At 45.7% G+C, this 16,674-nt stretch overlaps 1 protein-coding gene across 2 annotated transcripts in view; it reads right to left on the bottom strand.

Annotated features, from left to right (window-relative positions):
• The window catches only part of dock5 (dedicator of cytokinesis 5), a 51,559-nt gene extending 35,631 nt beyond the window's left edge, over positions 1-15,928 (bottom strand). For both annotated transcript variants that reach the window (XM_076270971.1, XM_076270972.1), the window contains exons 1-12: positions 15,780-15,928; positions 7,920-8,003; positions 7,274-7,314; positions 6,707-6,762; positions 6,484-6,580; positions 4,340-4,488; positions 3,431-3,566; positions 2,616-2,773; positions 2,155-2,236; positions 1,465-1,594; positions 754-826; positions 177-319 (exon numbers count right to left, since the gene is read on the bottom strand). In XM_076270971.1, the coding sequence (XP_076127086.1) occupies positions 177-319; positions 754-826; positions 1,465-1,594; positions 2,155-2,236; positions 2,616-2,773; positions 3,431-3,566; positions 4,340-4,488; positions 6,484-6,580; positions 6,707-6,762; positions 7,274-7,314; positions 7,920-8,003; positions 15,780-15,822 (1,192 nt within the window). In that variant the 5' untranslated portion in view covers positions 15,823-15,928. The remainder of the gene's footprint in view (positions 1-176; positions 320-753; positions 827-1,464; positions 1,595-2,154; positions 2,237-2,615; positions 2,774-3,430; positions 3,567-4,339; positions 4,489-6,483; positions 6,581-6,706; positions 6,763-7,273; positions 7,315-7,919; positions 8,004-15,779) is intronic.
• Positions 15,929-16,674: the final 746 nt, after the last annotated feature.

Here is a 16,674-nt window from a genome sequence, read left to right as displayed (position 1 = left end):
TAAAACTAGTGCAAGCCTAATCACTGGATTAACCTAGCGGCAACCCAGAGGCAACCTACAGTAGCACATGCCCACTGCCCATCGCCCACCTTACGCATATCACTGGATACACAGAGATGCAAAGAGGGAAAATCAATTGCATATCCAATCAGTGTGAGTGAGTGATGAGTGTTTACCTTGGCCTTTATGGTTGACCTCACGGTTAGCGATGACCTTGTTGAAGATGGCCGTGAGGGGCTCGTTCTCCCCGATAATCTTTGACGGAATCAAAGGAGACATGATCAGCTGCCTCTGACGGATGTAAGTTTCCATGGCAATTCTAGAGATATGGAAAAAATCAGTTAGCAAGAGATGGAAACTGAGCAAGAGTGGTATTTACATGGGCAGATTCACATAACGTAATCCAATCTACATACAATCACTCAATGAGCCAGGCTCTGGCAGGGACTTACTACTGTAAGTGACCACTGGGAGGGACTTACTGCTAGAAGTGACCAATGGGAGGGACTTAATGCTGGAGGGGGATGAAGTGACCAATGGGAGGGTCTTACAGCTGGAGGTGGATGAAGTGACCAATGGGAGGGACTTACTGCTGGAGGTGGATGGAGTGACCAATGGGAGGGGAAAGAAGTGACCAATGGGAGGGACTTATTGCTGAAGGTGGATGAAGCGACCAATGGGAGGGACTTAGTGATGGAGGTGCAAGAAGTGACCAATCGGAGGGGAAAGAAGTAACCAATGGGAGTGACTTACTGCTGGAAGGGGATAAAGTGCTGTTTTTCCTCATCATCAGCTTTCCCGTGAGCGATATCCGTGATGTCCATCACTGCGGGCACAACACAGGACGTGCATGTAAACTACACACTGCACAGGACATCGCAATCCTAACACACCACACACTTACCTGCCACCTCAACTGCCTCCTCAGCCCTTCTGCCCCCTTAACTGCCACCCAAAGGGTCTCCTTAATGCCCCTACCCCCCTTACCTGCCACCCCATAATGCCTACTCAGCTCTCCTCCCCCCTAAACTGCCACCCAAAGGGTCTCCTTAATGCCCCTACCCCCCTTACCTGCCACCCCAAAGAGCCTCCTCAGCCCTCCTGCCCCCTAATCTGCCACCCCAAAGGGTCTCCTTAATACCCATACCCCCCCACCCCTTACCTGCCACCCCAAAGGACCTCCTTAATGCCCCTATCCCTCTTACCTGCCACCCCAAAAGGTCTCCTTAATGCTCCCTACCCCCCTTACCTGCTACCCCAAAGGGTCTCCTTAATGCTCCCTACCCCCTTACCTGCTACCCCAAAGGGCCTCCTTAATGCCCCTACCCCCCTTACCTGCCACCCCAAAGAGCCTCCTTAATGCCCCTACCCCCCTTACCTGCCACCCCAAAGGGCCTCCTTAATGCCCCTACCCCCCTTACCTGCCACCCCAAAGGGCCTCCTTAATGCCACTACCCCCCTTACCTGCCACCCCAAAGGGTCTCCTTAACCCTCCCGTGTGCTTCCTGCCCTCTTTGAGCTCCATGGAGCCCACCCTGATGATCTGGCACACCAGGAATAGACGCGGACGGATCAGGTCACTGCTGCTCAGGTCCTACACGAGAGAAACGCACACACACACACACACACAACACACACACACAGACACAGACACACACACACAACACACACACACACACAATTATTGGATGATGTACAGAGACTTACATGAGGAGGAATCATAAACAGACTCTCATGAGTGGAATCACAAACAGACTCATCAGAGGAATCACAAACAGACTCATCAGAGGAATCATAAACAAACTCATCAGAGGGATCACAAACAAACTCATCAGAGGAATCACAAACAGACTCATCAGAGGAATCATAAACAAACTCATCAGAGGGATCACAAACAAACTCATCAGAGGAATCACAAACAAACTCATCAGAGGAATCATAAACAAACTCATCAGAGGGATCACAAACAAACTCATCAGAGGAATCACAAACAAACTCATCATAGGAATCACAAACAGACTTTCATCAGAAGAATCACAAACAGACTCATCAGAGGAATCACAAACAGACGTTGATCAGTGATGAAATGCTAAGTGGATTATATGGGCCATTTCAGATGACTGGTGGAGGTGTGCTGAAGGCGGAGGCTCTTACAGTGAAGAGAGCTGGCAGGTTGTTGAGTTTCTCAATCTCCTTGGGCATGCCTGTGCTATCCCAGCGCACCAGGAAGTTCTCACTACGGAAAAAAAACACACACCATGTCAGTGCGCGCACACACACACACACACACACACACACACACACACAAACACACACACCCTTCTCAATTTCTTTGGACATGCCTGTTCTATTCCAGCACACCAGGGAGTTCTCACTGCGGGAAACACACACAACATCTCAGTACACACACACACACACACACACACACACACACACACACACACACACACACACACACACACACACACACACACACACACACACACACACACACACACACACACACACACACACACACACACACACACACACACACACACACACACGCCACAAGCTCAGAGCCTTGCATGCCTACATCTAAGCACCGGAAAAAAGGGTGTGGGGCCATGTCTGACCTGATGACCTCTGATTGGTCAGGGTCATAGATTGACATGAGCAACTCTGCATCCTCGCCGATGTTGCAGACAAAGTTCTTGAGGTTAATCAAGAGGCTGTAGGTGTGTACAGTGCTGAAGAGAGTCTGACGCCGCATCTCCAGGTTCTGCAGACGACTCTGGCAACACCAAAAAAAAAAAACACTGATGTTTACATGCACAGCAATAATCCAACTACTGACCTCATAAGACAATATTGTGATTATGTTGTTCACAAATGTTGTTGATAGGATATTCCATTTATATTCCCGTTTACATGTAACACAGGATATTTATTATTACTACGGTAGCAAAGACGGTTGATTCTGTAAAACTTTCTGCACCGAAAGTTCTAACAGGATGTTATAATCCAGTTAAGGTGTGTACATGCATACAACGCACCTCAAGAATATGACTAAATTCAGAACACTTCATTCTGGTTAAGAAAAAATGGTGCTACTGGCATAGAAGTGTCTTATTCAAAATATTGTCTTAATCGGGTTAATATCAGAATATTAATGTCCATGTAAACAAACTCAATGACATAATACTAAAGACACACAGCACTGAAGGCTACACAATAAATATGTCTGATAAATATGACAGCACTCTCGTGTAACTCCTCTGTAAGACATGCATTGCAAATAGTCCATCTGTTTCCATAATAGCACATGCTGGACATGGAGATCAGCTGGTTGTGTGATCAGCACAAGAGGGTCAGAGGGGACCGTCTGGAGATGGCCTTAACCTCTGGCTCCTGAGAGGAATGTGACCTCTGACCCCCGACCCCCACTGACCTTCTCCTCCTGGATGCGCTCGTTGATGCTCGCCGAGGCCGACTCGTGGGCCCGGAACAGGCTCACGGTGCTGGTGCAGTCGGGGTCCAGGGTGTTTCCGGACTCGTCCCGAACCACTAGATCCAAACCCAGGATCCTGCAGTGACAGCAGAGCCCCACTGAATGAGTTACATAATGCCATTCATGTAACCTGACAATAGCCAGATGAATGTCGTTCCGCTTAGCTCCGCCTAGCTTCACTCACATCCATCTGGGACCTCTTCCATTGAGAGTGATTTCTGCAACCGTTGCAGACCGTTGGTTGAAGTAGCACGTCAATAGATGACGGACAAGTGGCTTATTCAATCATATGCAAGCATTTTTTGATTAGGCCCAGCCTTCTGAAGCAACACTTCAATGGATCGGTTCCAGATGGATGAGTGGAGCTAGGCAGAGCGAAATTCATCTGGCTATTGTCAGGTTACCATTCATGTGCATTAACGTAATGAATAATATGCCTGACTTACAGTAGCTACATCTGATAGCAACACAGAATCTCTCTGATTTACACACAAGCTGAGGGAAGGGGCGGGGTATGAAATATGACTGTGCACATCTGTAGCTGATGGTATGAATGATGAGTCACACTGAAAGCCTTGAGCAGGAGAACTTAGTGGGACTGTCCTATACCGTACACCTGTCTGCCACACACATCTCCACACACACCCATTAGAGCGCACGCGAGCACACACACACACACACACACACACACACACACACACCTCCCTTAGCACACACTCAAAGCCTTCTTGGCCGCAACTGATAAATGGCACAATAGACAATAAGAACACACACACACACACACATACACACACAAAGTACAAACACAAAGTACAAACACATGGACTGTGTGTGAAGCGGTGCACCTACCGGTTGCCGTAGTCGATCTTAGCGGTGACCTTCTTCTTGAGCTCCACCAGGTCGTCCTTGGGCAGGGTCCCGGAGACGATCTGCGAGCGGTACTCCATCAGGCTGTAGGCCATTTGCTGCACGCTTCGGAACAGCATGCTCTTGTTGTTCTGCAGCACAGAGGGGAGAGCTCTCACACTATGATACACACCACACACACACACACACACCACACACACAAACACACACACACACACACACACACTGCAGAGCAATGTGCTCTTGTTGCACTCCACAGACCTTACCCTGGCCAGCAGGAGGTGTTTCCTTTCCCAATGTGCTTACCATGTACTGTATAGGTGGTGGCATATCTGTGCCCATATGTGCTTACCACATTGAGCCGGTGCCATATTTGTGCCCATATGTGCTTTAGTGCTTACCATGTATAGCTTGTGCCATAGTTGTGCCCATATGTGCTTACCACGTATAGCTGGTGTCATATCTGTGCACATATGTGCTTACCACGTATAGCTTGTGCCATATTTGTGCCCATATGTGCTTTAGTGCTTACCACGTAGAGCTGGTGCCATATCTGTGCCCATATGTGCTTACCACGTATAGCTTGTGCCATATCTGTGCCCATATGTGCTTACCACGTATAGCTTGTGCCATATCTGTGCCCATATGTGCTTACCACGTATAGCTTGTGCCATATCTGTGCCCATATGTGCTTTAGTGCTTACCACGTATAGCTTGTGCCATATCTGCCCATATGTGCTTACCACTTACAAGTTGCTAGGTTACGGGGACGCTGGCGAGACACGCCGCTCTGTCTGGCATCATGTTTTTGTTTGTATTTATGTAATGTTCGTAATTTTATGTAATGTTCTGTTATTTTTTTGTATTTATTTTTCTAGTTAAATGTAATCACTCTTTATTTATGTTATTTTCGTTTTTCGTTTTTGTGTTATTCTTAGTCCTTTTTTCTGATTAACAAACTCAGCTGACACCATCAACGTCAAGTTAACGTTAACGTTAACCAGCTTCCATTGGGCTGATGAGCGTCTTGGCTAGCCTGACTTATGTCTCTGAAGTCCCTCATCCATCCGTGACGCTGCACATCCAATGTCTGGACGGAGGGATTGCTCAGCAAGGGTGCCTCAATCTGCAAGAGATCTGCAGCTGCCACGACCACCGAGCTGCGACTGACATGCGAGCTGCTATGCTAGCATCTACCGGTGCCTGGAGTCTGGATTGAGTGCTAAGAAACTGATGACAGCATCAACCATGAAACAAACGGTCATTGTCTAGGACCACCGAGCTGATAATCAGCAGGGTCGCCCATCACAAATTCGGACTGTCTTGTCCTTCCAGTGCTCTCCAGACTGCCAGTGGATTCTCCGGGTTGGTCAGTTATGAAGAACTTTTGGTGTTGCATCGTGAAGACACAGCTGTGCGCAGTTTTCACGCGGGTCATCTTTGCCCTTGGACATTTTCAGCCGTTTGGAAATTGGACTAATTTTATTTTTAATTTGTATTTATTTTATTTATTCATTTGTTTCTTGTATGTCTTGTATGTCTTGGTGTCACGGGTACGCTGGCGACTATGCCGCTCCGTCCGGCATCTTTTGTGTTTGTTATTTCTGAAATGTATGTCTTGGTGTCATGGGTACGCTGGCGACTACGCCGCTCCGTCCGGCATCTATTGTCTTTGTTAGTCTGTGTCAATGACAATGTCTTATATGTGGAGCGCTTTGGGTTGCACTCTGTGCATGTTAAATGCGCTATACAAATAAATCTGACTTGACTTGACTTGACTACCATGTATAGCTGGTGCCATATTTGTGCCCATATGTGCTTACCACGTATAGCTTGTGCCATATTTGTGCCCATATGTGCTTACCACGTATAGCTGGTGCCATATTTGTGCCCATATGTGCTTTAGTGCTTACCACGTATAGCTTGTGCCATATTTGTGCCCATATGTGCTTACCACTTATAGCTTGTGCCATATTTGTGCCCATATGTGCTTTAGTGCTTACCACGTATAGCTTGTGCCATATTTGTGCCCATATGTGCTTACCACGTATAGCTTGTGCCATATTTGTGCCCATATGTGCTTACCACGTATAGCTTGTGCCATATCTGTGCCCATATGTGCTTACCACGTATAGCTTGTGCCATATCTGTGCCCACTCTCGCAGCGTAGCTGCCAGCTCCTGAACCAGTGGCAGGTCAGTGGGGATGACCGTCTCCTCAGCGCTAAAGGACACACAACACAAAACCACACACTGGCAAATGGCAAACACAAAAGAGAGAGAGAGTTTGTGTGTGTGTGTGTGTGTGTGTGTGTGTGTGTGTGTGTGTGTGTAGCCATCTTTGTCTTACCCGCTGCCCTCAACCTTGGCCTCTTTCAGATGAATGTATGAAACTGGGAAAATGCCCTGGACAGACATAAAAACATCAACAGTTACACACACACACACACACACACACACATACTTCACATACACGTCACACACACACACAGGTTCAGGTTGAAGGAACACACAAATGCTTTGGGAAACTTCTATACCTTTTAGTTTTGGTGTAACCCAGTCCCAGTGAATTATGCTAAGCTAGGCTAACAGTGTGTCAGCCTGGGTTATTGCATGCAGAGAAGTGAACGGTAGGTATCCTTTTATTTAACACTGGAGTAGACGGCAAAAAAAACACATTTCCCAAAAGGTTGGTGTGTTCCTTTGATCTGTGATCAGTATTATTGTCCGAGTATTATTGACCAAGTTCCATTATCAGCATCATAGTTGTTCCCACAAGGCTTCCGTTTTAACATTCCATATGTTATCTTAACGAAGCGGAAGTAGATTGGGAACAAAATAGAATGTTCAAGCATTATTTTTGTTTATGTTGTTGAAAGGGTCTATAGGTTCCAGAGGGAGCATGAAAGAAGAGCACCTTCTGGGATTTCTGCCGCAGTGTGTGTCCTCTGTACCATCCTACAGGGATAAGAAAAAAAAAACACAACACAGCTATCAGCACCAACAACACAGTTATCAGCACCAAATCACAACGCAGTAATCAGCCCCAACACAACATCGGCATAGATGTCCAACTGTCACTACCAAGTGCCAACACAAGATCACAGCATAGTTATCAGCACCAACACAACATCAGCATCAAGATCCTAATGTCGTGCAACATTACACAAGTACAAACAAAGCTCCTGCTCACAGGTGAGAAGTTAAGGCTTTTTTCCTGCTCACATGTGAGAAGTTAAGGCTTTTTTCCTGCTCACAGGTGAGGAGTCAAGGCTAGTTTCCTGCTCACTGGTGAACAGTCGGGGCTCACTTCCTGCTCACAGGTGAAGAATCAAGGCCAATTTCCTGCTCACAGGTGAGCAGTCAAGGCTCGTTTCCTGCTCACAGGTGAGCAGTCAAGGATCGTAGCCTGCTCACAGGTGAGCAGTTAAGGATCGTTTCCTGCTCACAGGTGAGCAGTCAAGGATCGTAGCCTGCTCACAGGTGAGCAGTCAAGGATCGTCTCCGGCTCACAGGTGAGCAGTCGAGGCTTGAGTCGGGGCTTGTTTCCTACTCACACTCACCTTCAAACATCTCCAGTATGTGCACGGTGTCCCCCACCCGCAGACTGAGCTCCTGCTCGCCCAGCGCTTCATAGTTATAGATGGCTGGAGAGAGAGACAGAGGGAGGGATTGAGTGTGTAGAGAAAAGAGAGAGAAAACAGGAAGGGAGAGAGAGAGAGAGAGTGGGGGTGAGAGAGGGAGTGAAGAAGTGACAGTATTGCACAAACAAGAAAAAGAGAGCACTGCCAACTGCCAGCTCTATGCCCACTCCACTGCCCGCTCTATCCCCACTTCACTGCCCACTCTATCCCCACTTCACTGCCCACTTCACTGCCCACTCTATCCCCACTTCACTGCCCACTCTATCCCCACTTCACTGCCCACTTCACTGCCCACTTCACTGCCCACTCTATCCCCACTTCACTGCCCACTCTATCCCCACTTCACTGCCCACTCTATACCCACTTCACTGCCCACTTCACTGCCCACTTCACTGCCCGCTCTATGCCCGCTCTATGCCCGCTCTATGCCCACTTCACTGCCCACTCTATGCCCGCTCTATCCCCAGTATTTTTCCAGAATTCTTTTCGCAAAGAGGGCTTAGACAAGGTTGTCCCTTAAGCAACACCCTATTCAATATTTATATCAATGAATTAGCAAAAATATAATAGTCCATCAACTCCAGGATCTCACCTTAAAGACTCAGAGGTAAAGTGCATGTTATTTGCAGACAATCTGTGTACAATGATATCATAATGTCTAAACCTATTGGACCTAAATATTAGATACTAAATAAATATGGTTAAAACACAAATCAAGATAGTCCAAAATAGATCCAGGTATCATGGCACCTCAAGTCAAACTTCAAATTAAACAACACAATTATTCAAAACACAAATTCATACAATTCTGGGGGGCGGGGCGGGGTGCTGTGGCGCAGCAGGCTACAACGCCTATACCATGAACTGATCCGAGCACCCACTGGGGTCCCAGGTTCGAGTCCGACCTGTGGTTATGTCCTGATCCCACCCCTTTCTCTCTCTCTCCCACTCACTTCCTGTCTGTCTTCACTGTCCTGTCCAAAAAAACAATTATACAAAAGACAAAGCAATGAAAGAGTTCTCTACACCAGTGTTTCTCAAACTTTTTCAGACCAAGGACCACTTAACCAGTAAAAAAAAACATCACGGACCACCTAGCTAATAGACACAATAGGCCTACTCACTGAACTACCTTGCTAATTGTCTTTGCACCTTACTTATTGTGCCAGAGGATTCATATGATTTAAATTGGCATAGCTTACATAGGCAGTGTTGCAGAACTGTTTGGATTTACATACAAGTTGGTTCAATATTGCAAACAACTCATCTATATTATATTTTACCACGTCTGATCGCGGACCACTTGGGATAGCTTGCAGACCACCAGTGGTCCCCGGACCACACTTTGAGAAACACTGCTCTACACAATCAAAACAACAACACAACAGGAAATAGCCTACCTGAAGTAAACAGTGACATAAACAAACCAATCACACCAATCTGGGGACCGTTATGGAATCAAGAATTTCAAAATTGGGAAACTGAAACACTCCAAAATTGCAAAAACATCCTAAAGAGTGCACAGATCAATACCAAACAACACAGCTAGAGCGGAGTTAGATCAATTTCCACGTCTGTTAAGAATACAAAAAAAAGAGTAATCTAATTGTATATTCATTTAAAGTCCAATGATCCAAAAAATCATACACATTCCAAGCTCTTTGGTGCCAAGAGCAGAGGTTTGAAAAGGTCAACTTGTCAACTTGTCCTGAACCACAGTTCTGCCACCATAGGGAAATATAACCCAGAAAAGACAATATGCCTGAAACTAATAAAAAAAAAAAAAATTATATTGACTGGAAAAATACTATCAAAAAACCCAAAGCAAATTAGAAATGTACCAGACTCTGGAACAAGATTATTAAGTGGCAGAGTATTTCAGAGTACCCCAATATTTGGAAAGCAATCACTAGGTATGGACTAAATGACCACATATTGGCCGCTGAAAAAGGTAGTCATAAATAAACATGGCTATCAGGAAAAGAGAGGGTATGCTCCTTCTGCACACAAGAGGTTGAAACAGAAGAACATTTCCTTTTGCATTGTGAGAATTGAGGGCCTTTCACACCAGGAATGATAACTATAAAGATAACTATAACTATAAGGATAAAAGCTTCTATATTGACCAACGATAAGAAAGTCTCTCCTTGTGTTGATGAATGTGATGGCTAAAATTTGATGGATTCTGATGCAGCTTTGTATCGTTCTCAAAATCGCTCTGAAAGTGATCCCCAACAACATTGTTCTTCATGACGTTATTGTTAATAGTTTATGTGTGGACGTTGTCATTCATATTAGCTAGGACGGTACTTTTTTGCCGTTCATTATCATTTTATACACATTATCAAATCAGTAGTAGAGTGGGAGCCAGAGAGAGAGAGATGGAGAGGGAGAGAGAGAGAAGCAGAGAGAGGGAGATGGAGAGGGAGAGAGAGGGAGGCAGAGAGATAGATGGGGAGGGAGATAAAGAGGGAGGTAGAGAGAGAGGGAGGGAGGCAGAGGGAGGACAGGCAGAGAGAGAGGGAGCAAGAGACCAAGAGAAAGTGGAGGAGAGATGGGGGACAGAGAGAGAGGGAGAAAGAGAGACAAAGAGAGATGGAGAGAGAAAAAGAAGGGTAAAGAGAGAGAGAGAGAGAGAGAGAGAGAGAGAGAGAGAGAGAGAGAGAGAGAAAGAAAGAGACACGGGAAGTAATGAGTCTCTCAAACATGAAGGTGTGACCAGCACCCCTTAAGGAAGTGGCAGAGTACAGTTCCCTGAGACGATCTGATTGGACGGATATCTGGGCCAATTGTTCAGGACCGCCCCCTACAGCTGTTATGTAGGCCACTGTCAGGGTTTATTGAGAAAAGGCATCAATACTTCGCCAACCCCCACCACATGTGTGTGTGAGTGTGTAGGAAATTGTTGGTAGTGTAAGGCATGGTGTATGTTATTGGTGTGGAAAACATCATGTTTTCACAGGGTAAGCACACTGACACACACACACACACACACACACACACACACACACACACACACACACACACACACACACACACACACACACACACACACAGGCACAAACACACACACACACACACAAACACAGGCACAAACACACACACACACAAACACAGGCACAAACACAAACACACACACACACACACACACACACACACACACACACACACACTGGCACAAACACACACACACACACACAGAGTGAGGGGGGGCTCTCATATCAGTCTCTTGACACTCAGTACTCTCAGGCCCTGCTGAAGGGTTAAAGCTCAGATCCAAACATGGGCAGGTGAGATCATACAGGGAAATAATAGAGAGAGAGAAAGAGCACAGACACACTCCAATCAACTAGAGGGAGGGAGAGAGGGAGAGAGAAAGAGAAACAGAAGGAGTGAGAGACACAGAGAGATAGAAAGAGAGAGGGAAAGAGAGAGAATGAGTGAGATACATGGATAGATAGAAAGAGAGGATATAGAGAAAGAGGACAAAACCCATTGGAATCAACTAGAGGGAGAGAGGGAGGGAGAGAGAAAGAGAACGAGAAAGAGATGGAGAGATAGAAAAAAAGAATGCAAGGCAGAGAGAGAGGGGACTGAGGGAAGGAATAAGAGAGAATGAGGGCTGAGAGTAACGGAGTGGGCCTTGTCCTGACATGTTTGTCAGATGTGCGAGGGTGTGTGTGTGTGTGCGTATACATGTGTTGGTGTGTGTGCATTTTGTGTGTCTGTGTGAGTGCATGTGTGTGTGTGTGTGTGTGTGTGTGTGTGTGTAAGAGAGAGAGTGAGTGCATAGTGTGTGTGTGTGTGTGTATGTGTGTGTTTGTGAGTGACTGAGTGCATGTGTGTGTGTGTGTGTTAGAAGTGTGTTGCCGGAGGCTGCATTTCATGACAGGCCTGTACTGGCGTGGGCCTCCTGCTATTTCTCTTACTCACGCCCAGCTAAAGAGATTACAGCCCTCACTAATGCCACACACACACCCCCACACACACACACACACACACACACACACACACACAGTGTGAGTCTTATACCACATAACCCATCAATACTAAACATTACACACACACACTGTCCTCATAACACACTACTGTTTCCAGTGTAAACGCTGCTGCACACACACACACGTGTGTGTCTGTGAGTGAATGTGTGTATATGTGAGTGTGTGTGTGTGTGTGTGTGCGTGTGTGTGTGTGTGTGTCACCTTTACCCTAATGTGCATATCATAGAGTTAAACTTGCTGTTGAGAGAAACTCCTTTTACAGTTTGTCTCAGTTCAGATCAGAATGGAAATTCTCAAAACTCTGTGTACAAACTCCATGTATAGAGGATGTATAGAAAGATGTACGGTGGTGCACAGCTCTGACTAAGGGGTGTTTTACTGTATATTGGTCATTTTATATTTGCACAATGTTGTAAAGGCCTTTGTTTTCTTTATACTGTCACAATGTCTGTCAACAGAGAAAACTTTGAAACATATCCACTGTCTTGCAATCAACCCCCTCCACACAATAATGTGTCACTTTGTAGTTTTGAAATAGAAAACAGTGTTGCCCTGTGCATGTTTCGTTAGAAAATACTTACAGAGTAAACTGTCATATTGACAACAAGACAAAACAGTTTGACTATCTTAACATACACAATGTCAGGTCTTGTCATTTTGATTGCACTGACAGTTTCATTGGTATAAATATCTGCTTTTGAGGCATAAACAAAGCATTCTGAGCAAGATACGCGCCTTTGCAGGTAGTCCACTATGCAGTGCAGTTTGCTCTAATTGTTTTGTGAAATGCACTTACTGTTGTGCAAATGTTTATGCTGATTTGAGAAATGCACCAAAGCAACTGAGAAAAACTGTAAGCTGAATTTGGATCTTGTTATGATACTTATCCTACTTGTCAATCCAAATAAAGAATTGAAATGTGAGTGTGTGCGAGTGTGTGTGTGTGTGTGTGTGTGTGTGTGTGTGTGTGTGTGTGTGTGTGTGTGTGTGTGTGTGTGTGAAAAATGTGTGAGTGTCAGAAGTGTGTATTGCCAGAGGGGTAGGAGTGAGTATCAGTGGGACATTTCACCAAGCACCACAACAGACTGGAGCATTTTCACCTAGCAGGAACCTCCGACTGGGGCATTTCCAGCATGCTGAGGTCAGAACTGCTTGGGTCTCCATATGAGAGGGTGACACCAGGAAAATGGTGGCTGGCTTTGGCAAATGAATACAGAGAATGTGTTAATGTTGACAGGCGTTTCTCTGCAACACTCCTGTATATCTAATGCAGCCCCATCTCCTAGGCCTGACTCATAAGGACCCCCCCTCCCTCTCTCTCTTTCTCTCTGTCTCCCCTCTCTCTCTCCTCTCTCTCTCATCTTTCTTTCTCACCCTTTTCTCTCTCCCTCTCTCATCTCTTTTTCTCTCTCATCTCTTTCTCACCCTTCTCTCTCTCTCTCTCTCTCTCTCAGGGCCAGAAGGCCCTTCTCTCTCCCAGAGCCTCGGCTCAAAGGCAACAGTGTTCGACAGACTCAGTGACACTGAGGGAAACAGTGACAGCAGGCACTGTGCTGGGCTCCTGCCAACAGAATGACAACATGGAGCAAACGTGATACACACACACACACACAGCAGAACAGTCTGCTAACGCTATTCTACCAGTAGAGGTCTGCTAACACCATACTACCAGCACAGGTCTGCTAATGCCAGTGAGCCAACACAGGCCTGCTAACAACAGTGATATAAGGCCAGTATGGGAAATATAAGGCCAGTCTGGTGGCGACAAACATGGGTCTGCCATCTTGGGAGGCCACCTGTGTCACTTCCACTGCAGTTCTGCTATTTATTCTGTGTATTTGTGTGTGCGTGTGTGTCACAGTCTGGCATAAAGAGGAGCTTCTCTGTGGTTTACTTCCCTATGGCTTGTTTCACACCCATATGTCCTTTCCAGACATCTATCCTTAAACACATCTACGCCTGATAAGTTTAGCTATAGAACTAAAAATGCCCCCCCCTGCACTTGCTAAATGTAAATCCCAGCCATATACAAACATACACATTCTGAATAAACTAGTCAGTGACATTATGCAGTGTGTGAAGCTAAACACTGGTTATGAGTGTGAAATTAAATAGTGCTGAATGATGTGTCCAAAACAGAAGCACAGAAAACATTTACAGAGCAGAGAGCTTGGAAAACCATGCAGAGGGCCTCAGGCCAGCTACAGTCTCACATCAACCAATCAGCTTCACTCGAATCAGCAAATCAGTCACTTAGTCAGAGTTACACACTCACACTGACACACACAGACACACACACAGCTTTCAGTCACACTAATGCTACCACACACACTTAAACACACACAGTTCTCACTTCTACCACACCACAGATAAAACTGATCACTGAAGCTTCATTCACAAGGATACCATGGATGATGATCACTGACCAACACCAACAACCACTCAATGTGTATTTATTAATTACATACATAAGATATTCCTGTTACCAAACTCCAGGACTATTGTGTTTCTGTCTGGGTGACAAAGTCCACTGCGAGGGTGAGCTGCCACTCCTTTACAGATACTGCTCTGTGGAAGTGCTGCACACACAACCGCCACAGGCCACCAGCGGCTCGCAGAGTGACAGCTCGCCGCTCACATGGTCACTTACAGAAAGACCATCTCGGCCAGGGCACGGCTTGTAGTCTAGCTAGTACAGGCAGACACTCATTGTATCCTACTGAAGGGCCTACCTGGGCAGTAGTGAATGAGCAAACAGGGACATTCCTCAGAAGCACGTTAGCTCATCGGAGTTGGCCAACCCTGGCTGTCTGGTGTAAGAGCAACCCACTGCGAAACACCCAAAGGCTTCGCCTAGCACGAAGCCTCCGAAACACACATTCCACCGTACAGATACGAACAGGAGAATTTTGGCTCATAGCCTTTATCATATCACAGACGACCAGTTGGGGAACTGAACACCAACACAGACCACATGTGTGTAGGCTAACCTACTGCTTCAAATAGTTTTTTTTGCCAATGTATCGTTTCTCTTATTCCAGTCAGTCGTATTTTTAACATTCTGAAACTTTGTAGGCAGCACGTTCAGTCACGCCACAACTTTCAGGTTACAACCCGTTACTTTATAACAATGAAGTCATTTGCATATGTCACTAGCTCACTTAAATCAGTGGATCTTCTTCAGAAGTCAGTTAGTGCGGCATACCAAACTATGAAAACGCTCAGAAGTGTCCATTTGACTTAATTCTCGTGCAAAGTCTGAGGAAAATAACGTTCTATCATTCACTGAAAGGGTGGGTATGCCCACCACTTCCCCACTGTTTACTACTACGCTTTCCTCATCATCTGTTGCGACACGACGCTGCAGTATTCAGCAACAGTCTGCTTTGGCTACAAAATAACTTTACCTTCGACACATGTAACGGACCATGTTTAATTCAGATTCTACACGTTTAACTCTGAAATATAACTTAGATAGGCTATGCCTCAGAAGACTTCTACGACAGCGGCAGCAGCAGCAGGTAGGCAACTTAGACCAAACTTCGTAGCGTGACAGTGTCAGTTCAACTTCACTTTGTGATTAATTTAGTTTTGCAACATGACACGTGAAGAGAACTGCAGGTAGCAGGGCGAAACGGACAGTTTTACTTCAGAGTTAAGTTTGACTTGGGAAGGTCCCAGACAGACAGACCGACAGGCTGGGGAACGCAGCGAGAGGCATGAAGTCAGCTACAGTTTTCAGCCCAAACGATAAACCAATGCGCCAGTCTGAACTTACCAACACCGTATTTCTCCTTTTTCGTAGGAATCCAGCGACTCATTGCGTTGGGTATTCGGGCGATAAATAAATAAATATATACATAAACACCAGGGGCGGGAGGTACAGTACTCCGTCCTGGACATCACAGTTCCGGTGCTGTGGGGAAAAAAACGCGTGCCTGGGAAAAGTGTGTTCTCGCGGTGGCGCGAGCGACCGCGCCTTCCTGCATGGGGAATTGGGCGCGGGCACGTCGGCCGTGACATCAGTTGAGAAAGGGATTCCCCATCCTTCAACTTCGAACATATGAGTAAATGTAGCCTGTTCCTCTTGGAAAGTTTCCTCGGATTTCATCAGCTTTTTTAAATCTACTGTTTTCCACACTGTTTTCATCTAAAAAGCACTAAGCCATTTTTCCAACTTTCAGAAATAACCTATTAGCTACAAATGTGGGGTTCCTTACCATCTTTCTGAGATTTTAGCATTTAGCATTAGCATTAGAATGTTTATTTATGGTAAACAGTATATCTGTGTTGTGGTCACTACCTGTAGTCTATGCTTCTCATTTAAAGTCCTCCTTACACCCTTGTCTATTTTATACAGTGTATGATAATATCTCTGAGGCAGTAACCTCAATAAAGTGAGTGAGCAATAACCAAGCCATTTGCACTCTTCCCAATAAGATGAATAGACCTCAAACGGTGACAGTCTGATATATGGGCTACGGGCCTACAGGCTCCATGCATCACTCTCATCATAATTCACTTAAGGGTTTATTCATTACTTAGGTTTCAACGTGGGTTGCAGGTGAGAGTTCCAGATTGATCTATTACAGTTTTTTTTTCTTTGGTACATTTCTAAACTCTAAATTTATATTCTCAAAACTGCTTGTTTGAACGTATAACTTGTGCACATC

Source organism: Alosa pseudoharengus, unplaced genomic scaffold (assembly GCF_046254945.1).
Source record: "Alosa pseudoharengus isolate Yale_2024_CS ecotype anadromous, Long Island Sound unplaced genomic scaffold, YU_APseudo_1.1 YU_APseudo_1.1_scf_6, whole genome shotgun sequence".
Classification (NCBI taxonomy): Eukaryota; Metazoa; Chordata; class Actinopteri; order Clupeiformes; family Clupeidae; genus Alosa; species Alosa pseudoharengus.
The sequence above is the reverse complement of the archived record's forward strand: the minus strand, read 5'-3'. Positions and strand labels throughout refer to the sequence as shown.